The 21,439-nt window shown below is 52.8% G+C and overlaps 1 protein-coding gene across 2 annotated transcripts; it reads right to left on the bottom strand.

The window, feature by feature from the left end:
* Positions 1–1,345: 1,345 nt before the first annotated feature.
* Positions 1,346–4,326, bottom strand: LOC103634611 (2,3-bisphosphoglycerate-independent phosphoglycerate mutase). Of its 2 annotated transcripts, XM_008657076.4 has the most exons (9): positions 3,956–4,326; positions 3,769–3,896; positions 3,440–3,590; positions 3,101–3,304; positions 2,582–3,012; positions 2,276–2,468; positions 2,099–2,194; positions 1,839–1,994; positions 1,346–1,764 (listed from the first exon to the last, which is right to left on the bottom strand). In XM_008657076.4, exons 1-9 carry the CDS (start codon positions 4,127–4,129, stop codon positions 1,600–1,602), a joined length of 1,698 nt encoding a protein of 565 aa, XP_008655298.1. In that variant the 5' UTR covers positions 4,130–4,326; the 3' UTR covers positions 1,346–1,599. The 2 variants fall into 2 exon arrangements, with proteins under 2 accessions (XP_008655298.1, XP_020401952.1); XM_020546363.3 differs by having other exon boundaries at positions 3,456–3,590; positions 3,769–4,047.
* Between the last annotated feature and the right edge of the window lie 17,113 nt (positions 4,327–21,439).

The following is a 21,439-nucleotide window of genomic DNA, read 5'->3' as shown; positions in this document are numbered from 1 at the left end:
TCTGGACTGGGTGCTTGCAACGGAAGCTTGGTTGAATATGCATGTCATAGTTCAATCGTGCAGAAATATTCGGTGCACAACAAATTCGTAAACAAATGTAGGAACATACTCAATATTTAAGAAAAATTTGGACGACACACAATAATTAAGTAAGTAGTTATTGAATTTCGAAATTAAATTGAACTTAATGAGGCATTATGGTCTGCACAATTTGTAATGGTCATTTATTTTGTACTTAAGATTTTTTTTGAAAACGAACATGTCAACATGGCGTACGTGTACAAAACAAAAATAAATTGGAAAAATAAGTTGGTTATGATAGTTAGATTGATATGTATATTTTATATGTAGAGAGATATATAGAAAAATGTACAGAAAAGTCGTTGCGGAAAGAGTGAATATAGAGAAGAAAATCTTAATAACGTGACTACATAATAGCATTTAAAGTAAAAATTAGAGAAAACCACTACAAACAGTTTAATGTTTTACTTCTCCTCCACCTCTCTTCCTCTCCTCCCATTCTCCTCCACCTCTCTCTCTTCCTCTCCTCCCAGTGTCCGGTGGATCTCCCATGCTGGCCACTAGGGCTGGAAACGAGCCGAGCCGAGCCTGGCTCGGCTCGGCTCGGTGAGGCTCGATGGAATAGCGAGCCGAGCCAGGCTCGGCTCGGTCACTTAGCGAGCTCGGTAATGAGGCTCGGCTCGGTATAGGCTCGCGAGCCGGCTCGGCTCGGCTCGCGAGCCTGTACACTCAAGTACTCAACAACATTAATTATAGTCATTAGCTCAAATTTGAAGCACAATATGTTTCATGTAATAAAAAATTATGTCCCTTCACTCTAGTTCCTTGTGAGTTGTGACCAAAACAGCACAATTACACACTGGTCAACGGATATTCGAGTAACCAGTAGTTTGGACCGAGCCTCGAGCCGGCTCACGAGCCTCACCGAGCCGGCTCGGCTCGGCTCGTTAGTGTAGCGAGCCGCAGAATTAGGCTCGGCTCGGGCTCGTTTAGGCTCACGAGCCTCACCGAGCCGAGCCGAGCCTGATCGAGCCCGAGCCGGCTCGCGAGCCTCGAGCTTTTTTTCCAGCCCTACTGGCCACGCGGGGCCACGAGAGTGCTGGCCAGGCGGGCCCACGAGAGGGCTATAGAACCAGTACGACCCCCACCGGTGGATCTCCCTCCTTCCCTTGCGATAGACCCTTTGGGGGCTGACGTTGGAGGCTGTAGGGCACATTCACGTCCCCTATGCAGGGGGGGGCGTTGCAGCCAGCCTTACGAAGTCAGCTTAACTGATATATGCATTGTCCGGAAAAAAATACTTACCTTGTTCATTTGTGCCGGATTAGTAAATCGGAACGATTCCTATCCGGATTGTTTCTCTAATTTATATAAACTTTGATTAGCTACAACAATTACGAGTGTAATACAAACGAACAAGGCCTTAACGAAAACATTTTTGAACATTCGACACGGTAATTGGCACAGGTAATTGCCCAGGTAGTCTAGTTTGAGTACGATTACATGCCGGACAACTGTGGTAGGAGTTAGTTCAGATAATGTCTGAAAACTGCAACGCAGCAACCAGCAAAGCGGAAATCACTCGTCGACGACTTGGATCAGCGTTGGCTCATAGTGATCGGGTGCCTGAAACCCATGAAGGTTCATGACCGTCGCCGCAACATTGGCGAGGCCGGCACTTGCGAGGTCTGTACGGAACCTGACGCCAGGCGCAAGCCCGGGGCCTCCTATCGCGATTGGGACCTGCAGTTTCCAGGCTTCCGATCAAGAGTGCGATTCGCCGAGAGACAATGCGTCTATGGACTGAATGAACTTACCGGATTCAGCGTGTGCGAAGTCAGGGTCTGCACCTTGCCGTCCTTGTCCCGGAGTGGTTCTCCAGACTTGTCTCTTTTCGCCATGTCCTCGGCGTTGCCGTGGTCGGCAGTCACCACGAAAACGCCGCCCACTTGCTCAACGGCGTCGAGGATGATCTACAAGATACAGACTGGATCAATCGGTAGCTAGGAAAAACCCTCGGGAAGATAGAGAGGTGATCGCAACGCAAAGCTTGACGCACTAGTCCATGTACATGTACCTTAACAGCCTCATCAGCTGCCTTGCACCCAACAATGGTTGCCTCCATGTCTCCTGTATGGCCAACCATATCTCCGTTTGCAATGTTGACCCTTACCTACAGAACGCCTCCGCTATTAGTGTCTGGTGTTCTAAAGACGGTTCTCTGTACTATGTTTTAAATCCACCAACTATATACCTGATCGAATTTTTGGCTCAGGATGGCGTCCCTCGCCTTCTGCGCGATTTCCAAGGCCTTCATCTTCGGCTGGACATTGAAGGGGATGCCGGCATCGCTGGGAATCTCCTCGTATTTTTCCAGGTTCTGGTCGAAGTAACCAGACCGATTCCCGTTCCAGAAAAAAGTGACGTGCCCAAACTTGACCGTCTCGCTGCACGCAGTTCATACGAGAAGAAGACAACATTTGAGGCCTCGATTCACAGCAATCAAACGACTCGATCGTCACAAGACAATCTATCAACATAAAAGCGCAGCAATTTTTACCTGCAAGCGTAGGTGCGGACGCCGTTGCGCGCCAAGTACTCGCCGGACGTCCTCTGGATCTCCGGGGGAGCAACGAGGTAGTGGCGCGGGAGCTTGAGCTCGCCGTCGTACTGGAGCATGCCGGCGTACCGCGTCCTGGGGAACCTGACGCGGTCGAACCTGTCGAAGCCCTCGTACTCCAGCGCCTTGGCGAGCATCACCATCCGGTCGGCCCTGAAGTTGAACGTCACCACGGCGTCTCCGTCCCGCACCGGGCCGACCGGCTCCCCGCTCCCGTCGACTACGACGAAGGGGGGCAGGTACTGGTCGCTGGCCTTCTTGGGGTCCTCCTCCCTCAGCTTCCTCAGGGCCTCGAGCGCGCTCCTGAACCTGTGCGGGGCTTCGCCCAGGACGTGCGCGTCCCAGCCTCGCTTCACGACCTGCCAGTCGTTCTGCAGGAAGACGACGACAGGTAGGTGCTCCGAGTCCGAACCAGAACGTACGGCTGACGAACAGTAGCAGTGTTAGTAGTCAGCGTACCTCGTAACGGTCCATCGTCACATACATCCTGCCACCGCCAGACGCTATTCTCGCATCGACGCCCTTCTCCCGAAGCCTAGCGAGGTCCTCCTCAAGCATCTCCACGAACCTGACGCTGCTGCCGTCCGCCACGTCCCGCCCATCCGTGAGGACGTGCACACGTATCCTCTTCGCCCCGCGCTCGCTAGCACCTTGGAGCAGCAGCTGCACGTCGTACGAGCCAAGACAGAGAAGAAGAAGAAACACGCGACACACAGTACCGGCCGGTCAGCTGCCTCGACCGACCGTCAGAAATCTGTTGCGAGTACGAGCGATGGCATGCAGCGTTCAACGACCGACCTGCAGCTGGTCGAACCTGGAGTGCACGCCTCCGTCGCTGAGCAGGCCGATGAGGTGCAGAGTGCCGTCCTGGAAGGACTGCTGGATGTACTTGAAACCTTCGCCCTCGTATATCTTCCCGGAACCCAGCGCCAGATCGACCAGTTTCGCGCTGCATGTTGTGACCGGCTGACCATTGGCAATTCATTCACTAATAATACGAGTGATTCTTTTTTGCCATGCTTTTTAATTCTGCTTCGGTTTGGCTTTCAGATGGCGTATATGATACGTGTCTAACAAGGGAGCAGAGTGGTAGCTAGCTAGTCGAAGTCGAGGTATAATCTAGTTACCCCTGCGCGTATATCTGTCCCGCTCCGAGCGCATTGTGGCCGACCTCGCTGTTCCCCATGTCGTCGTCCGTCGGCAGCCCCACCGCCGTCCCGTGCGCCTTGATGAGCCTCCATCTCTCCGGAGCTGCCTGCCGCACGTGAGCGCAGAGTTCAGCGAACGCCAGGCCGTGTACGTAACGTAACGTACCTTCTTGAGGGCGTCGAGCGTGGGCGTGTCGGCGACGTGGATGCAGTTGAAGGGGTCGGGCGCCGCCTCGCCCCAGCCGTCCAGCACCACCACGGCCACCGTCCTGCCCTTGGGCAGCCGCGGGTGCGCCGCCAGCTCCCACGGCTTCTCCTCCGCTGCCGGCCTCGTCGCCATGCGATGCGATGCGATCGACTACTGTCTGTCTTCCAGAATCAGAATTGGTGGGTAGAGCTGTGCTGGGTTCTGGCAGCTACTTGCTCGTCGTCGTCGGGTCGGGTTTTGTTGGTGGCCGGCTTCTTTGCTCTGGAAGGCTCTCGGCGCGAATCGAGGTGTTAACCCATGATATGTACACTGTACAGGTGTAACGAACGAGCGTTCTCTCATTTTCTTTTTTCGTGAGACTGCTATCCGTTCTCCTGTAGTACTCGGCGGCTGCGTTGCCCACCTAGCAGTAGCACTTAGTGTTGGAAATATGGGCCGGGCTTTTTGGGTCAGCATGAGCACGGCCTGAAAATAAAAGCCCAAAGCACGGTCTGGTACGAAATAATTTGGACCGAGCTAGCACGGTCCGAAGGTAGGCTTGGGCCGAGCCTCAATTTCTGGCCCATCGGGCTCACGGCACGGCTCGCATAGATGCGTCCGCCTTGGGCCGGCACGGCCTAATTAAGCCCAATCTATTTAATTTAGTAAGATATCAACTTTATATTGTTGTTATATTTAGAGTTTATGTGGTCAAATGATGCTAGAATTGTTTAATATCTTTAATTTAGTAAGCTATGAATTTTATATGGTTTTAATGTTTTGATTTTATGTGGTAAAGTACACGGGCCGGGCTTGGGCCGGCACGATGTAAAGAAGGCACAACGTGGTTTAGAACCGGGTTGTGCCACTGTTTTTACATTTCGGGCTGACACGGCACGACTCAAAAATCTTTTGAGTTTTGTTAGCCTGAAGCCATTTGGCACGAAGCACGATGAGCTTGGACCGGGCTGGTCCGACTCGGTCCAATTCCCAGCACTAGCCCTAGTAGCACTAGCACCTACGAGGCTACGATCCGTGATTTCAAACTCTGTTTCCACGATGTGACGTGGGGTCGCTTGGTCGTCGTGGGCTCGCGGTCTTGCGCTTCAAGGCATTGGCCGAACAAAGTCCAGCCGTTTCGAGGAGCAGCCCAACGGGCTGCGCACAGGGCCCCGAAGAAAGGAAACGGCGGCAGATCGGCCCCTGAAGCCCCGGATCACACGATGTGGCGACTGGCGACGCTGGTACGTGGAGCCCGTCGAGCAACCCGCTGCTGTATTCTTTTTTTTACTAGACTCCAAATAACTGCCGGATGCGAGTAATAACTCCTATAAAATATGATTTACTATGTCGAGATCACATACACAACATGAAAAACATGATGTCACAAAACAACAACAACAACGATAACGCTCAAACCTGTGTGTTGGTTCTCTTGTCTGAAGATATGTGTGGTCGAGATTTCGCTTGGCACGCACGAGAGAGCCAAAACGGCTTACACTTGTCCGGAGGATCCTCTCGTTACAACACTAATAATAACGACGATGATGACAATAATAACCAAACATGGCCTTAAATCTACTCCACGCATGTCAGCACCGGCACACGTGGAGCAATGCATTTGTGTGCGCTCGCTGGCGCGCAACCAAGATTTTTCAGTGCGCGTCCATGCAGCTGGATCGGCTTTCCACCGGTAGGCGTAGCGTAGCTCCCACGATACAAATACATCGAGTGGTCCGAACTTTTTGTATTTTGTCTTTTTATTGGAAAAAATTCACGTTTAGATCTTAAAAAATTTTAATGTTGTTTTTGAACCCTTTGCTCGGCGACATAGACTATGGCGCCGAAGTAACACATCTCGGCGCCATAGGCTATAGCGCCGAGGTACGTGTTGCGCTGCCTCAATTCAGACGACGTGGCGCCGACGTGGCACCGAGCTCGGCGCCAAGATCTATGGCGCCGAGCTCGGATGTATAATGACAAAGCTCGTCTAGTTCAGTCGGTAGAGTCTTTGTCACTAATTTTTTTTGTTATCCATATTTTCGTTTATGTTGCTGATTTGTCCGTCAAATTTATTTCTCATCTAGATTTTTTTGTTTTTGTGACTGATTTGTTTATTCATCTAGATATTTTTTGTTTTTATTTTTGTTTATTCAAACTCCGTGACGCAAGGACCATGCACATAGGGTGTGTTTGGTTTGACTTTTGGCTTTGGCTTTTGTCCCCTAAAAGCCAAAAGCCAAACCAAAGGGCTGGATGAAGGAAGCAGCTTTTTCTAAAAGCCGACTTTCTCGCAGTGCAAAAATGAAAGCACCCCTGGACCTGCTTTTAGTGACTTTTAGATGGAACTGTAAAAACGTATATCGAATAACTTTTAACGATTTTTAGTGGTTTCGACCAAACGGTTTTTAGCTTTTTAACAGCTCACAGCCCACAGCAGCTTTTTCCACAGCTCACAGCCCACAGCAGCTTTTTCCACAGCTACAGCCCAACCAAACAGACCCATAATCTATTGGAGCACTCCGTGTATGTACCACTGTGCGCAGAAACTGCTTTCTAGAGAGTAGTTAAATGGTCACTTTGTTTTATGCGTCCTCTACTAGCAGTAGCTAATAACTCAATAAAAACGGGGAAAATCTTGGGGGTACGGATTGGATATGCGAAGGTGTCGAAGTCCACAGCTAGTTTGGACGTTTTCAGATCATTTTTCATGTTTCAGTCTTCAACTACCGGCCGTCGTCTTTGCACAGATCAATATTATTTGCCTAATTATTTACTTGACAGTAATGTTAGACGTAAGTGCATTGATTAATTTATGAATTTTTTTAACTGTATTAGATGGTAGTTGTTATAATTACTGACATGATAGTTGTTATAAAAAAATATGTGGTAGTATTATTTGCAGTGTTATAGGTGAGATGCCGGATATAACGTGGGAGTATGGAGAGGAAATTAGGGATGGTTTTAGGTACAAGTATTACCGTAAAGTGAAGAGCTAAAGAGATGCTAAAAGATTGAAGTAGTAGCATCTGTATATTTGCTTTCGTCGTATGAAGCTCCGTCCCTTCCTTCCAAGACCTAGCTAGTCCTAGACTACTACCTGCTCGTCAGTCAAAAAATCGTATGAAGCAAAAAAATCTAAGTATTACCGTATGAAGCAAAAAAAATCTAGATGATATACAAATTTTGACGGACAAATCAGCGGCATAAACGAAAAAATCTCGACAACAAAAAAATCAGCGACAAAGACAAAAAGTATTAAACGCTAGTGGGGTTTGAACCCATAATAACCTTAAGGTTAAGAGTCTTGCACTCTACCAACTAAGCTAGACAAGCTTTGTGATTATATATCTGAGCTCGGCGCCATAGATCTTGGCGCCGAGCTCGGTGGCACGTCGGCGCCACGTCGTCGGGGTTGGGGCAGCGCAGCACGTACCTCGGTGCCATAGCCTATGACGTCGAGATGTGTTACCTCAGCGCTATAAGCTATGGCGCCGAGCAAAGGGTCCAAAAATGATATTAAAATTTTTTAAGGTCTAAACGTGATTTTTTTCCAACAAAAGGACAAAATACAAAAAGTTCGGTCGAGTGGCGGGCGGGCGCACACAGGCATTTGCTCTCGAGCTGTTTTTTTTTTCTTTTTTTTGGCCTTTCCTGAATGGAAGAAAGGGTACAGAGGGTTCAGATCCGCAGGGCCAAAGCCGTTTCTTGTGACGATCGCAAGGTGGCGCGCTTTGCGTGCGTCGTCTTCTGGTTCCAGTAAGCCGCGCCTTGATTACAAATTTTCTCTAAACACGCGCAATTTTACAAGAAAGAAACCCACGCTTGCTCCGTTCCTGACACCTGTTGCCTGCCATGTTGCATTGCATCGCACAACCGAGATCCCAGCTGGCGTCGCTCGTCGGCTTCATGTGCTTCTCTGCCTGCTCGTGGTTGGTTGCTGTTGACACATTTTTGGAGGCGCCAATCACTTCAAAAGAACCGTGGCGGTGCTCTCTGGTCAGGCGCAGACGGTCCGCGGCACAGGGCCGGACGGTCTGCGACCTGGTGCGAGGCGACGGTGCTCTCTGGTCAGGTGCAGAAGGTCCGCGGCACAGGGCCGGACGGTCCGCGACCTGGTGCAGGAGCTCGGGTTCCCTGCCTGACGGCCGGACAGTCCGCGCGTGCGCAGGGGCGGCGAAAGATCGCCGGCGGCGCCTGGATCTCGCTCCCGGGAGGGACCCCGTCAGGGAGGAGAGATCCTAGGAGTTGTCTAGGCTCAGGTAGACCGACCTAGACTCCTCTAATCGACGTAGAGTCGAAGAGAAGCGAAGGATTTGGGGATTGGAAGACTAAACCTAAACTAGACTAGAACTACTCCTAGGATAAAATGTGAAATAGAAGTGGTATTGATTCGATTGTTGATTACAAATCGGCCGTATACCTCTCTATTTATAGAGGAGGGGGGCTGGACCCTTTACAAACTAATTTCCGAGCTTATCCCGCGATTTTAGCTAACAACCGTAGCACAAAACTCGGAACCCTAATCTGCTTTGCGCCCGTGTGGACCGTCCGGCCCACAGGCGCGGACCGTCCGGACCGCGGACCGTCCGGCCTCAGGGCCGGACCGTCCGCGCGCTCAAATTGGTGCTCAACATATGCCCCCCTACCTTTTGGTGGAGCTGAGCGAACCAAAAGCAACTAACTCGATGTTATCACATCGGTTCTCTTAGGCATCTTGCCACTCACTAGGATGGTACGCGGTCGTCTTGGTCTCGGACGTGACCCCTTTAGCTTTGATCGAACTGTCAGTCCCAACACCGTCGAGCGTCATACTGATCCTGACCAATCTGTCACCTAGTTTTTCCTAATTTTCCAAGTGTTCTGGCGTAGCTTCATAGTCGACCAGGTCTTCTCCTTGCAGGTCATCCTCCTCCATGGGTGTCGGTACATCGTTGGAGGTGTCTTGGTATAGTGCGGATGGTTCGGCCTCAGGGGTCGGACGGTCCGCGCCCTGTACGGTTGGTTCGGTCTTTATAGCCGGACCGTCTGCCATACCTGCAAAGAGCTGCACAGTTGTTGTTTTATTTTCTGTCTTTATGGCCGTTTGATTTTCCTCAACGGCCTTTGGCCTCCATCTCTTTTGTGGTGGCGGATACTGCGGATGCGTGTCATTGAATATTTTTTCCACCTCCTTCTCTTGATTCTCCTTTGTCCTGAGGCGCTGTAATTTTCGCTTTTGCGATCGTGTCAATCCCATTGGGCACCATCGGGGCATGGAGTATTTTGGATCGGCTATTTTGTTGACAGCCGTACCTTCTTTTTTGTTTGTGTTGGCCGATTCACCAAAAATCATTGGCCCTTCGTTACTTTGTTGTACGACGACATCTGTCGTTCCTATTTTAATGATGTCTCCTTTTTTCGCATTGTTGGAGGTTGTAGTTGTATGCCCCCCTGCCGGATTAGTCAGCCTTTGAGGCCGAGTTGTTCGGCAATCTTGTTGGGCCTGTGCTCGTGGACCAGATTAAGAGGCTCTCAATCGGTCTTGTACTGGAGATATCAACCTATTGAATACAGATGTTTGAGGTGCCCCCCAAGCGGGGTACTGTGGCATCCCAAATAGGTATGGTGGCATGCCCCACATTTGATTTGGGACATATAGTGGAGGTATGTGTGTATGGATATGGCATGGGTGGATATGGTGGTGGAGGTGTCCATGCAGGCACGTTAGGTCTTAATTGAACATTATGACCTCCCGTCCTTTCCGATTGGTGTGGTGGTCCAATCGGCCTAACCTGCCGTCGCACCTGGGTGAGTAAGCGAGGTCCCTTTGGTGGCCGGTTGCTGGGGCCAGCCTTCTTTTTCACATATTTAGACAATAATTGATCAAAGGTCGGGCTAGATTTTACCAACCGACCAGTTGCCTTGAACGTGTTAGTTTTCCACGTACCTATTTCTGGTCGTCGTGGTTTGAAGGTACGTGGTCGCCGTGGCTCTTCGGCGTTGCCGGACCGTCCGCTGGAATGCTCCGGACCGTCCGGTGATGCTACGGACCGTCCGCGCCTAGGTACCGGACCGTCCGCGATGTGTAGTATGGGTTCTCGCGCATATCCCCTTGTATGCGCTTGCCCCCCAGTGCCGAAGTTTGTGATGGTTACTTTCAGTGTCTCTCCTCCATCAGGAGTCTTCTCGGTCACCACTTTCCTGCAAGAAATTTTGTTGTCTCCATCGGCCTCCCGTGAGTTGCCGATGATGACTTCTTTGTCTTTGCCCTTATCGGCTGTGCTGGGCTGAATTAGGACCCTTTTGCCCTTGAAGTCGATCATATTCATTGGAAAGGGCTCTGTGTCCTCCTGAAATTTCAATCGTCCTTCGTTAATGGCCGATTGGATTTGTCGTCGGAACACATTACAATCATTAGTGGCATGGGAAAATGAGTTGTGCCACTTGCAGTATGCGCGACGCTTTAGTTCGTCGGCAGGCGGAACGATATAATCAATTTTAATGTTACCATTTTTTAGTAATTCATCGAATATCTTATCACATTTGCCGACATTAAATGTAAACTTAACCTCCTCCTGTCGTTCATTCCGAACTGACTGCAAGGAGGTGCAAGCCGAAGATTTGGCCTGCTCGGGCCAAACTATTTCGGCAGTGTAAACTTTCTTTGGTTCATCGTCCGAACTACTTTGATTGTGTTCTACTATATGGACATTATGATGAACCGTTTTGACTAGTTCTTTGCTTCGGCTTTCACAAGCTGAAGCTCTTTGATGTAATTGTGCTAGAGTAAAGAACTGGATGCCTTCTAATCTCTCTTTTAAATAATAGCGCAATCCATCAAAGGCTATTCCCGCCAGTTGTTTATCTATCAAATGAATTTGAAAGCATCGGTTTCTCGTATCCCGGAATCTCCGGATATAATTACTAACCGATTCATCCTTTTCTTGTCGTAGAGCCACTAAGTCTACTAAATCTAGCTCATAATCGCCAGAGAAGAAATGTTCATGAAATTTTTGTTCTAAATCTCCCCACGACAAAATGGAATTAGGAGGGAGCGTGGCATACCATGTGAATGCAGTTCCTGTTAAAGATAATGAAAATAAACGCACACGGAATGCTTCGGTGTCGGCCAATTCTCCTAACTGTGCTAAGAACTGGTCTATGTGCTCACGCGTGCTCTTTTCTTGGTCACCCGAAAACTTTACGAATTCGGGTATTTTGGTCCCCTGTGGGTATGGGAGTCGGTCAAACTTGCTATCATAAGGTCTCCGATATGACTGCCCCCGGGGACTATACTAACTCTGAGCTTATCTCGGAACGCCCCAGCTATTTCCTCCCTTACTATATCGATGGCAGCCGGTGGGAGACCACCGGCTCTTTGATCCAATATGGGTGAGTTTGTTTGGATGTAAGTGTGTTGTTTTCCTCCCCATTGGTTTGGGTTTTGTGGCGCGTTACTGCATGCCCTATGAGGCTCATAGGACTGGCCATTCCTTTCTGGCCTTCTAGGGGCCGGAAAGTTCTCACTCTCACGGGTTTGATAGATTATATTATGATGCTGTTGTGTCGTATGGTGAGGTGGGGAGTCTAGCTGGGACGGATACGGAGTTAGATATCCATCCTCCTTAAAAAAACTCTGTGCCGGACCGTCCGGTTAAATACGCGGACCGTCCGACTCCGTGCGCGGACTGTCCGACCATGGCCGGACCGTCCGACATTATATTCGGGCTGTCTGGCGTCATACGCAGACGGTCCGAATGGGTTATCTAGGGTTCGTATGGCATGTGGCGGCTTGGGTGCAGGTCTCGGTAATTCGCTTCTAAAAATAGGATCAGCCGCCGCTGGCCCGGACGGTCCGCGCCCATGTGCAGACGGTCCGGACATGCGCAGATCGGCAAATTTATCGCCGATGTGCGTGGGAGGCTGTCGCTGCCTAGGGTACATGTCCATCGGCATCCCATAAAGGGGTTGTGACTGGTCGTGCCAACCTGTAGCCGATGAATTATGTGTGTATTCCCTCCATTCAACCTCGTGCGAAGAAAGATTTGCCGTAGTAGACTTATCGAGCGCACGCACTAGACGTTTATGATCATTTTGTATATCCCCTACGATACGTTGTAACTGTTCTCGCTGTTCGTCTATGTAAGCTTTAAGAGATTGGAGTTCGTTGGTGCTACTTACATTGGGGATATCTGGTGTGGGTCGGAACGAAGTTGGATCCGTCGCCCGATGTCGGACGACCTTGTTGTTCCTGTCCACTTTGAAGTTGGTCAAGAACTTTGCTTTTGCTTCTTGGATCAGCTGCTCCTGGCGCTCCTCGAACAGGAGCTGTTCTTCAGCCGGCAAGGTCTCCCATGTCGGCGTGATGATATTCCTGGTGGAAACCTCAGAGCTATCTTTTGAACCGGCCATTGAGGGCCGATTTGATAAATCTATATGTGTTGTCCCCAGCGGAGTCACCAAAAAGTATGTTGACACCTTTTTGGAGGCGCCAATCACTTCAAAAGAACCGTGGCGGTGCTCTCTGGTCAGGCGCGGACGGTCCGCGGCACAGGGCCGGACGGTCCGCGACCTGGCGCGAGGCAGCGGTGCTCTCTGGTCAGGTGCGGACGGTCCGCGGCACAGGGTCGGACGGTCCGCGACCTGGTGCAGGAGCTCGGGTTCTCTGCCTGACGGCCGGACGGTCCGCGCCCTAGGGCCGGACAGTCCGCGCGTGCGCAGGGGCGGCGAAAGATCGCCGGCGGCGCCTGGATCTCGCTCCCGGGAGGGACCCCGTCGGGAAGGAGAGATCCTAGGAGTTGTCTAGGCTCGGGTAGACCGACCTAGACTCCTCTAATCGACGTAGAGTCGAAGAGAAGCGGAGGATTTGGGGATTGGAAGACTAAAACTAAACTAGACTAGAACTACTCCTAGGATAAAATGCGAAATAGAAGTGGTATTGATTCGATTGTTGATTACAAATCGGCCGCATACCTCTCTATTTATAGAGGAGGGGGGCTGGACCCTTTACAAACTAATTTCCAAGCTTATTCCGCGATTTTAGGTAACAACCGTAACACAAAACTCGAAACCCTAATCTGCTCTGCGCCCGCGCGGACCGTACGGCCCACAGGCGCGGACCGTCCGGACCGCGGACCGTCCGACCTCAGGGCCGAACCGTCCGCGCGCTCAAATTAGTGCTCAAGAGTTGCCTTCACTGGCTCATCTCTGCCTCCCGGCAGCAAGAGCAAGAGGCCCACTGGTCTGATGGTCGAGAAAATACCTTCAATCAATCGGCAGGAAGACGAGACGTGATTTTCGGCTTCGGCAGGTACAACAATCACCACCGCAGTCCGCAGTAACGCACATGCGCGGTCTATTAATATTTGCGTTTCTTCACGTGGTGCTGCTGCTGCGCCTGCGCCGGTGACATGGGTTCCTGTTCCCGGGGGCGCTGGAGCGGAGCAGGGCAGCGCCGCGCAGCGCCAAATATGTGCGTGCCAGGTCCTGGTTGGTTGGTTTCTCCACGGGGAGCGGAAGAGATGGCCAAACGGGTGGGTGCGTGATTTCGTGGGCCGTGGGGCATTGCATTCGTGCTGAGCCGTTTCGTGTCCTTTTTCGGTGGGAACCCGTGTCCCCTGCGCCATCACGCAGCGCGGAGCACGGCAGCGGTCAGCTCGGATCCAAGATCCAACGGCTACTGCCGCTGTCGGACAGAGCCGTGGTACAGGGAGACAACGGATTTGTGCTAGCAAGAAGCGACAGATTTTGGGATCTACTACTACATGGAGTACTCCAAAACCAGAAAGAAGCGACGGATTTGTGCTTGCTAGTTTAGTTACTTAGTTTAGGTATTTAGTTTAGTTACTTAATTTATTTAGTTTTGCTTAATATATTTAATGAATATAGTTAGATAGCTGCTTAGTTGTTAGAAAATATAGTTTGATTACTATTTAGATGTTAGCCATCGTACTGTTTTTTGTGTTGGAAAATATGGATGTCAGTCATCGTGTTGTTCGTTTCTCTGCAGGCTTTAGAAACCTCAACGTGTAGGGGGTGCTGTCGATTTTTTTTTACTAAGACTACTATGTTATTTTTTTTAGATAGGAGGCCGTCTGATTCCACCAACTCCGCCACCGATAGCTTGACTACACTGCGACCTCAGGTATACCCGTTTTTCACACAATATTAATCGATTATATAATTGTTTAATGTGGTTAGTTATTACTTAGTATATAGTTAGTATTAAGCATTTAGGCATTAGTAGATTAGTAAGTATAAAGGTATTAGTATATAGTTATAAGTTAGTAACTAGATATTACTTATTTATTACTTAGGAAAGTATTTAGGCATTAGTAGATTAGTATATGGGGATACTAATTAGCTAGTCATTAGTCGATAGTGTTAGTCAGGTACCATCTTTAATGGTTATTGAGTTATGAATCTGTGTTTGCAATAGATGGACACCCTAGTGACACTGTACCATGAAGGAAGCGTGTAGGAAGATGTTTATGGGAATGTTAGTTTTGATGGAATGAAAAAGGTGACGGTGATGTTCGATGAAAGGCCCTCTATTGGCCAGATTTTGCTAGGGCTTGTGAGAAGATTCGTTGCAATTTAAACGACCCTGGTATATCAATTGAGCGTTTATCGTACAAGGATACCCCCCCAATTTTGAGGAGGTCTATCGACAGTTGAAGGTTTCATTCTTCGAGAGCAAGTTAAAGGAACTAAAAGATGCAACAAATGTTGAAGGTAAAAATTGGATTGCTGAGGGAACCCTAGAAGTGGACAAAGTCCTACAACGAAGGTGGTTGGAGGTTCGAGTTCCAAACTAGCAACATGGCCGAGTCATTTAATAGCGTGCTGAAGGGTATCCGTGTCATGCCAGTCAATGATATAATAACATTCACTTTCTATAGGCTTGTGGCGTGGTTTAATGAGAGATACGCACATGCCAAGGAAATGCAGGCACAAGGTCAGAGATGAGCACCTAAACTAACAGCACATCTTAATAATGCAAAGGAACATGCCAATAGACATGAGGTACAATGCTTTGACGAGGAGTTGGAAAAATATGAGATAACAACGATGGGTGGCACAACTTTCAACGATGAGGTGCGACCTTCGAAGACATATGTTGTGTTACTTGATGCATTCTCGTGTGGTTGTGGTAAACCTTGACAGTACCACTTTCTATGTTCTCATTATGTTGCCGCCGCACGTGAACGCAACTTTGCAATCAAGAGCAGGATCCCTCGAGAGTTCAGTGTGGAGAGCTTAGTACGTACTTGGAGCCCTCGTTTTGAGCCCTTTCTTTACGAGTCACAGTGGCCAACGTACATGGGTATGACATATATTGCTTTGATCCAGCGCACCGTTGGGACAAACGTGGTACTAGGAAAAGGAGCCGGTGTAACATGGTCATGGATCAGGGTTTCGACCGCACTTGGAGATGTCGAGCATCCCCCTTTCTCATGGACCCAGAGCAGAATGAATGCGGAAAATGTGGCAGACTTGGCCACAACTCATGTACATGCATTTAGGCACTTAGTCAGGTATGATACAATGTTTACCTCACACGCAGAGTACACATCTATTATTGTACTATAACATATTTGTTGTTACATTTATATAATTTACTAACCTTCTTTTCTTAATTTGTAGGATGACGCAGTTCCACCTGCTGGACCCTCACTACGACGAGCACCACAGAAGTCGTCTCGCCGCTGAGGGAGAGGTAATTTTTTTTGCATATATATATATATATATATATTAAAATTTCAAATTACTAAATGCAACTTATATTTGACTAATGAAATTACTATGATTGTTAGGTGCTACCCGTTCTGCGGGTTCGGACCCATGACCGCTTTTGGGAGGAGATGCAGTATGATGATAGGTACACTCCTATTCTAGAGAGGGCTAGCTTGGACGTCGTATCATTCTAGATTCACCGTGGATTGCCGACATTCAACTCTACGACTTATACGACTATGGTCGATAGGTAACACCATCCACAATTATTTGAAATACAGTCATTGCATCTTTTTGCATACTTCTGAATTTGTACTCGTTTGTGTTCCCATAGGTGCCGACCAGAGACTCACACTTTCCATCTGCCTTGTGACGAGATGACCGTGACGTTGAAAGACTGTCAGAAGTGGCTTGGTCTCAGCATTCGTGGTCGTCTAGTGACCGGTCAGGCATCACCTAGTGGTTGGAGGCAGAGGGTCGAGACCTTCTTTGGGAGAGTGCTTTAACTCTATTTAGTTTTGTTAATTCGATCTCATAGGTTTTGTTGTGTGTATCTGAAAGTCGCCTAGAGGAGGGTGAATAGACGGAATCTGAAAATTATAAACTTAAGCACAACTACAAGCCTGTCGGGGACCATAATTAGGGGTACCCTCAAGACTCCTAATTCTCAGCTGGTAACCCCCATCAGCATAAAGCTGCAAAGGCCTGATGGGTGCGATTAAGTCAGGGATCAGTCCATTCGAGCGACTCGATCACGCCTCGCCCGAGCCTAGCCTCGGACAAGGGCAGCCGACCCCGGAGGATTTCCGTCTCGCCCGAGGCCCCCCTCCAACGGCGGACACATCTTCGGCTCGCCCGAGGCCCTGCCTTCGCTAAGAAGCAACCCTGACTAAATCGCCGCACCGACCGACCAAGTCACAGGAGCATTTAACGCAAAGGCCCTGCCAAAGGCACCATAGGAAGCTCCGCCCCACCCAGGGCTCGGACTCGGGCTCAGCCCCGGAAGACGGCGAACTCCGCTCCGCCCGACCCAGGGCTCGGACTCGGGCTCAGCCCCGGAAGACGACGAACTCCGCTCCGCCCGACCCAGGGCTCGGACTCGGGCTAAGACCCGGAAGACGGCGAACTCCGCTCCGCCCGACCCAGGGCTCGGACTCGGGCTCAGCCCCGAAAGACGGCGAACTCCGCTCCGCCCGACCCAGGGCTCGGACTCGGGCTCAGCCCCGGAAGACGGCGAACTCCGCTCCGCCCGACCCAGGGCTCGGACTCGGGCTAAGACCCGGAAGACGGCGAACTCCGCTCCGCCCGACCCAGGGCTCGGACTCGGGCTAAGACCCGGAAGACGGCGAACTCCGCTCCGCCCGACCCAGGGCTCGGACTCGGGCTAAGACCCGGAAGACGGCGAACTCCGCTCCGCCCGACCCAGGGCTCGGACTCGGGCTCAGCCCCAGAAGACGACGAACTCCGCCTCGCCCGACCCCAGGGCTCGGACACCGTCCTGGCCTCTGCCGACGACCTCCGCCTCGCCCGACCCAGGGGCTCGGACTCGGCCTCGGCCATGGAAGACAGACTCGACCTCGGCTTCGGAGGAGCCTCCACGTCGCCCAACCTAGGGCGCAGGCCAGCCACGTCAACAGGAAGCGCCATCATCACCCAACCCCGAGCTGACTCGGGCCGCAGAGAACAAGACCGGTGTCCCATCTGGCTGTCTCCACCAGATAGGTAATGATGGCGCCCCGCATGGCCTGTGACGACGGCGGCTCTCAGCTCTCTTACGGAAGCAGGAGGAAGTCAGCAAGGACACAACCGCTCCGACAGCTGTCCCTCCGCCAGGCTCCGCCACTCCTCCGACGGCCACGACATCACACTCGTTGGGTTCCAAGATCTCTCCGGCTGCCACATTGGCATGTACTCAGGGCACTAGCTCTCCCTCGCTAGACACGTAGCACTCTGCTACACCCCCATTGTACACCTGGATCCTCTCCTTGCGTCTATAAAAGGAAGGACCAGGGCCCTCTTAGAGAGGGTTGGCCGCGTGGGATGAGGACGGGACAGGCGCTCTCTTGGGGCCGCTCGCTTCCCTCACCCGTGTGGACGCTTGTAATCCCCTACTGCAAGCGCACCTGACCTGGGCGCGGGACGAACACGAAGGCCGCGGGATTCCCACCTCTCTCACGCCGGTCTCCGGTCGCCTCGCTCTTTTCCCCCCTTCGCGCTCGCCCACGCGCTCGACCCATCTGGGCTGGGGCACGCGGCACTCACTCGTCGGCCTGAGGGACCCCCCAGTCTCGAAACGCCGACAGTTGGCGCGCCAGGTAGGGGCCTGCTGCGTGTTGACGAACAGCTTCCCGTCAAGCTCCAGATGGGCAGTCTCCAACAACCTCTCCAACCCGGGACGGTGCTCCGTTTCGGGAGTCTTGAGTTCATGTCCCTCGACGGTGGCTACGACGTGATACTCCTTCCACCGCCGCGCGACAACGACAATGGCGGCCGATAGCCCGCCCGCCGCCGGCGGAATCGACGACGTCTTCCCCGCGTGGCGGAAGAACAACATTCAAGCTCGCCCCGTCCTCTCCCCCGCCAACGGAGGAGGAGGCGGGGCAACCAAGGCCAAGCAGGAGGTCGCGCCTCGTCAGCTGTCGAGCGAGTCGACGTCCCTAGCACCCCAACGGGGGGCGCGTTGGGCGTCGACCTCACGTTTGAGACGAAGGCGAGCGCCGTCTCCCCGCGACACGCCAATCCCGAGCAAGTGGACGACGCCAGCGTGCTTGCGAAAAGCTTGCATGACGTCGCCCTCGTACCTGAGGCGACGATGCAGTCAGTCCTCGACGTGACTCCATCGCCGCTCGACGACCAAAAGGTACCGACCGATTCCCATCCTACGTCATTTGTACTCCGCCTCAACCCGCCTAGCAATCTCGCTTTGGCGGGCGCCCTTGTAGAGGCGAGAACAAACCCTCTGGGGTTTCGCTTGCGGTCGCCTTGGGACCGGCTGACGGACGTCTCGACCTACGGGCCCTCTGGGTCCGAGGAAGATGACGACCCCGACATCTGTTGGGATTTCTCTGGATTTGGCAACCCCAGTGCCATGCGGAACTTCATGACCGCATGTGACTACTGCCTCTCCGACTGTTCCGACGGTAGCCGCAGCCTCGACGACGAGGACTGCGGCCCAAGCCGCGAATGTTTCCACGTCGATCTAGGGGGTCCCTCCGAAGGCAATCATCTCGGCACGCCGGAGGACGGTGCTCCCCCTGGGCCGGTGCCTCGCGCTGACATCCTGCGGGAGCTAGCTGTGGTCCCCGTTCCGGCGGGGGGTTACGACCCACAGCTTGAGCAAGTCCGCGGGGCGCAGGCCAGGATCGACGAGGGAGCAGGAGCGCTTGAGCCGATCCGCCGGGACATCGGGCAGGCATGGGCGGGCCAACCCCCGGCCGGAGAAATACGTCACCTGCCCCATGGTCTCCAGCACCGCGTCGCCGATGTCGTCAGGGTCAGGCCACCACCTGCATCCAGTGGGGTCGGTCAGAACCTGGCCGCAGCAGCGATGCTCCTCCGCACGATGCCGGAGCCATCCACCACCGAGGGTCGGCGAATCCAGGGAGAACTCAAAAATCTCCTGGAAGGCGCCGCGGTCCGACGGGCCGAGAGCACTGCCTCCCGAAGGGAAGGATACCCCTCGGAACCTCATCATCTGCAACCTCCCCCTGTTCCTCTCCGACACCGCTCGCGCCTGGTTGGAGCACCTGCCTCCGGGGCAGATCTCCAACTGGGATGACCTGGTCCAAGCCTTCGCCGGAAATTTCCAGGGCACGTATGTGCGCCCTGGGAATTCCTGGGACCTCCGAAGCTGCCGACAGCAGTCGGGAGAGTCTCTTCGGGACTACATCCGGCGATTCTCGAAGCAGCGCACCGAGCTGCCCAACATCACCGACTCAGATGTCATCGGCGCGTTCCTTGTCGGCACCACCTGCCGCGACCTGGTGAGCAAGTTGGGTTGTAAGACCCCCACCAGGGCGAGCGAGCTGATGGACATCGCCACGAAGTTCGCCTCTGGCCAGGAGGCGGTCGAGGCTATCTTCCGAAAGGACAAGCAGCCCCAGGGCCGCCCGTCGGAAGATGCTCCCGAGGCGTCTACTCCGTGCGGCGCCAAGAAGAAAGGCAAGAAGAAGTCGCAAGCAAAACGCGACGCCGCGGACGCGGACCTTGTCGCCGCCGCCGAGTACAAGAACCCTCGGAAGCCCCCCGGAGGTGCCAACCTCTTTGACAAGATGCTCAAGGAGCCGTGCCCCTATCATCAGGGGCCCGTCAAGCACACCCTTGAGGAGTGCGTCATGCTTCGGCGCCACTTCCACAGGGCCGGGCCACCCGCGGAGGGTGGCAGGGCCCGCGACGACGACAAGAAGGAAGATCACCAAGCAGAAGAGTTCCCCGAGGTCCGCGACTGCTTCATGATCTACGGCGGGCACGCGGCGAATGCCTCGGCTCGGCATCGCAAGCAAGAGCGCCGGGAGGTCTGCTCGGTGAAGGTGGCGGCGCCAACCTACCTAGACTGGTCCGACAAGCCCATCACCTTCGACCAAGCTGATCACCCCGACCACGTGCCGAGCCCGGGGAAATACCCGCTCGTCGTCGACCCTGTGATCGGTGACGTCAGGCTCACCAAGGTCCTTATGGACGGGGGCAGCAACCTCAACATCATCTACGCCGAGACCCTCGGGCTCCTGCGCGTCGATCTGTCCTCCGTTCGAGCAGGCGCTGCGCCCTTCCACGGGATCATTCCCGGGAAGCGCGTCCAGTCCCTCGGACGACTCGACCTCCCTGTCTGTTTCGGAACACCCTCCAACTTCCGAAGGGAGACTCTGACGTTCGAGGTGGTCGAGTTCCGAGGAACCTACCACGCGGTGCTGGGGAGGCCATGCTACGCGAAGTTCATGGCCGTCCCCAACTACACCTACCTGAAGCTCAAGATGCCGGGCCCTAACGGGGTCATCACCGTCGGCCCCACGTACAAACACGCGTTCGAATGCGACGTGGAGTGCGTGGAGTACGCCGGGGCCCTCGCCGAGTCCGAGGCCCTCATCGCCGACCTGGAGAGCCTCTCCAAAGAGGTGCCAGACGTGAAGCGTCATGCCGGCAACTTCGAGCCAGTGGAGACGGCTAAGACCGTCCCCCTCGACCCCAGTGGCGACGCCTCCAAGCAGATTCGGATCGGTTCCGGGCTCGAGCCCAAATAGGAAGCAGTGCTCGTCGACTTTCTCCGCGCGAACGCCGACGTCTTCGCGTGGAGTCCCTCGGACATGCCCGGCATACCGAGGGATGTCGCCGAGCACTCGCTGGATATTCGGGTCGGAGCCCGACCGGTCAAGCAGCCTCTGCGTCGATTCGACGAGGAGAAGCGCAGAGCGATAGGCGAGGAGATCCACAAGCTAATGGCAGCCGGGTTCCTCAAAGAGGTATTCCATCCTGAATGGCTCGCCAACCCTGTGCTTGTGAGAAAGAAAGGGGGAAATGGCGGATGTGTGTAGACCACACTGGTCTCAACAAAGCATGTCCGAAGGTTCCCTACCCTCTGCCTCGCATCGATCAAATCGTGGATTCCACTGCTGGGTGCGAAACCCTGTCTTTCCTCGATGCCTACTCAGGGTATCATCAAATTAGGATGAAAGAGTCCGACCAGCTCGCGACTTCTTTCATCACGCCCTTCGGCATGTACTGCTATGTCACCATGCCGTTCGGTTTGAG

This window comes from Zea mays, chromosome 1, assembly GCF_902167145.1.
Source record: "Zea mays cultivar B73 chromosome 1, Zm-B73-REFERENCE-NAM-5.0, whole genome shotgun sequence".
Lineage (NCBI taxonomy): Eukaryota > Viridiplantae > Streptophyta > Magnoliopsida > Poales > Poaceae > Zea > Zea mays.
This window is presented reverse-complemented; position numbering and strand designations above follow the sequence as displayed.

Excerpts from the sequence above, each read along its gene's own strand:
- LOC103634611 (XM_008657076.4), bottom strand. The coding sequence starts at position 4,129 with ATGGCGACGAGGCCGGCAGCGGAGGAGAAGCCGTGGGAGCTGGCGGCG. Across the intron at positions 3,897-3,955 it reads CGCTCGACGCCCTCAAGAAG|GCAGCTCCGGAGAGATGGAG; the intron begins GTACGTTACGTT and ends CACGTGCGGCAG. Across the intron at positions 1,995-2,098 it reads CAGCTGATGAGGCTGTTAAG|ATCATCCTCGACGCCGTTGA; the intron begins GTACATGTACAT and ends TGTATCTTGTAG.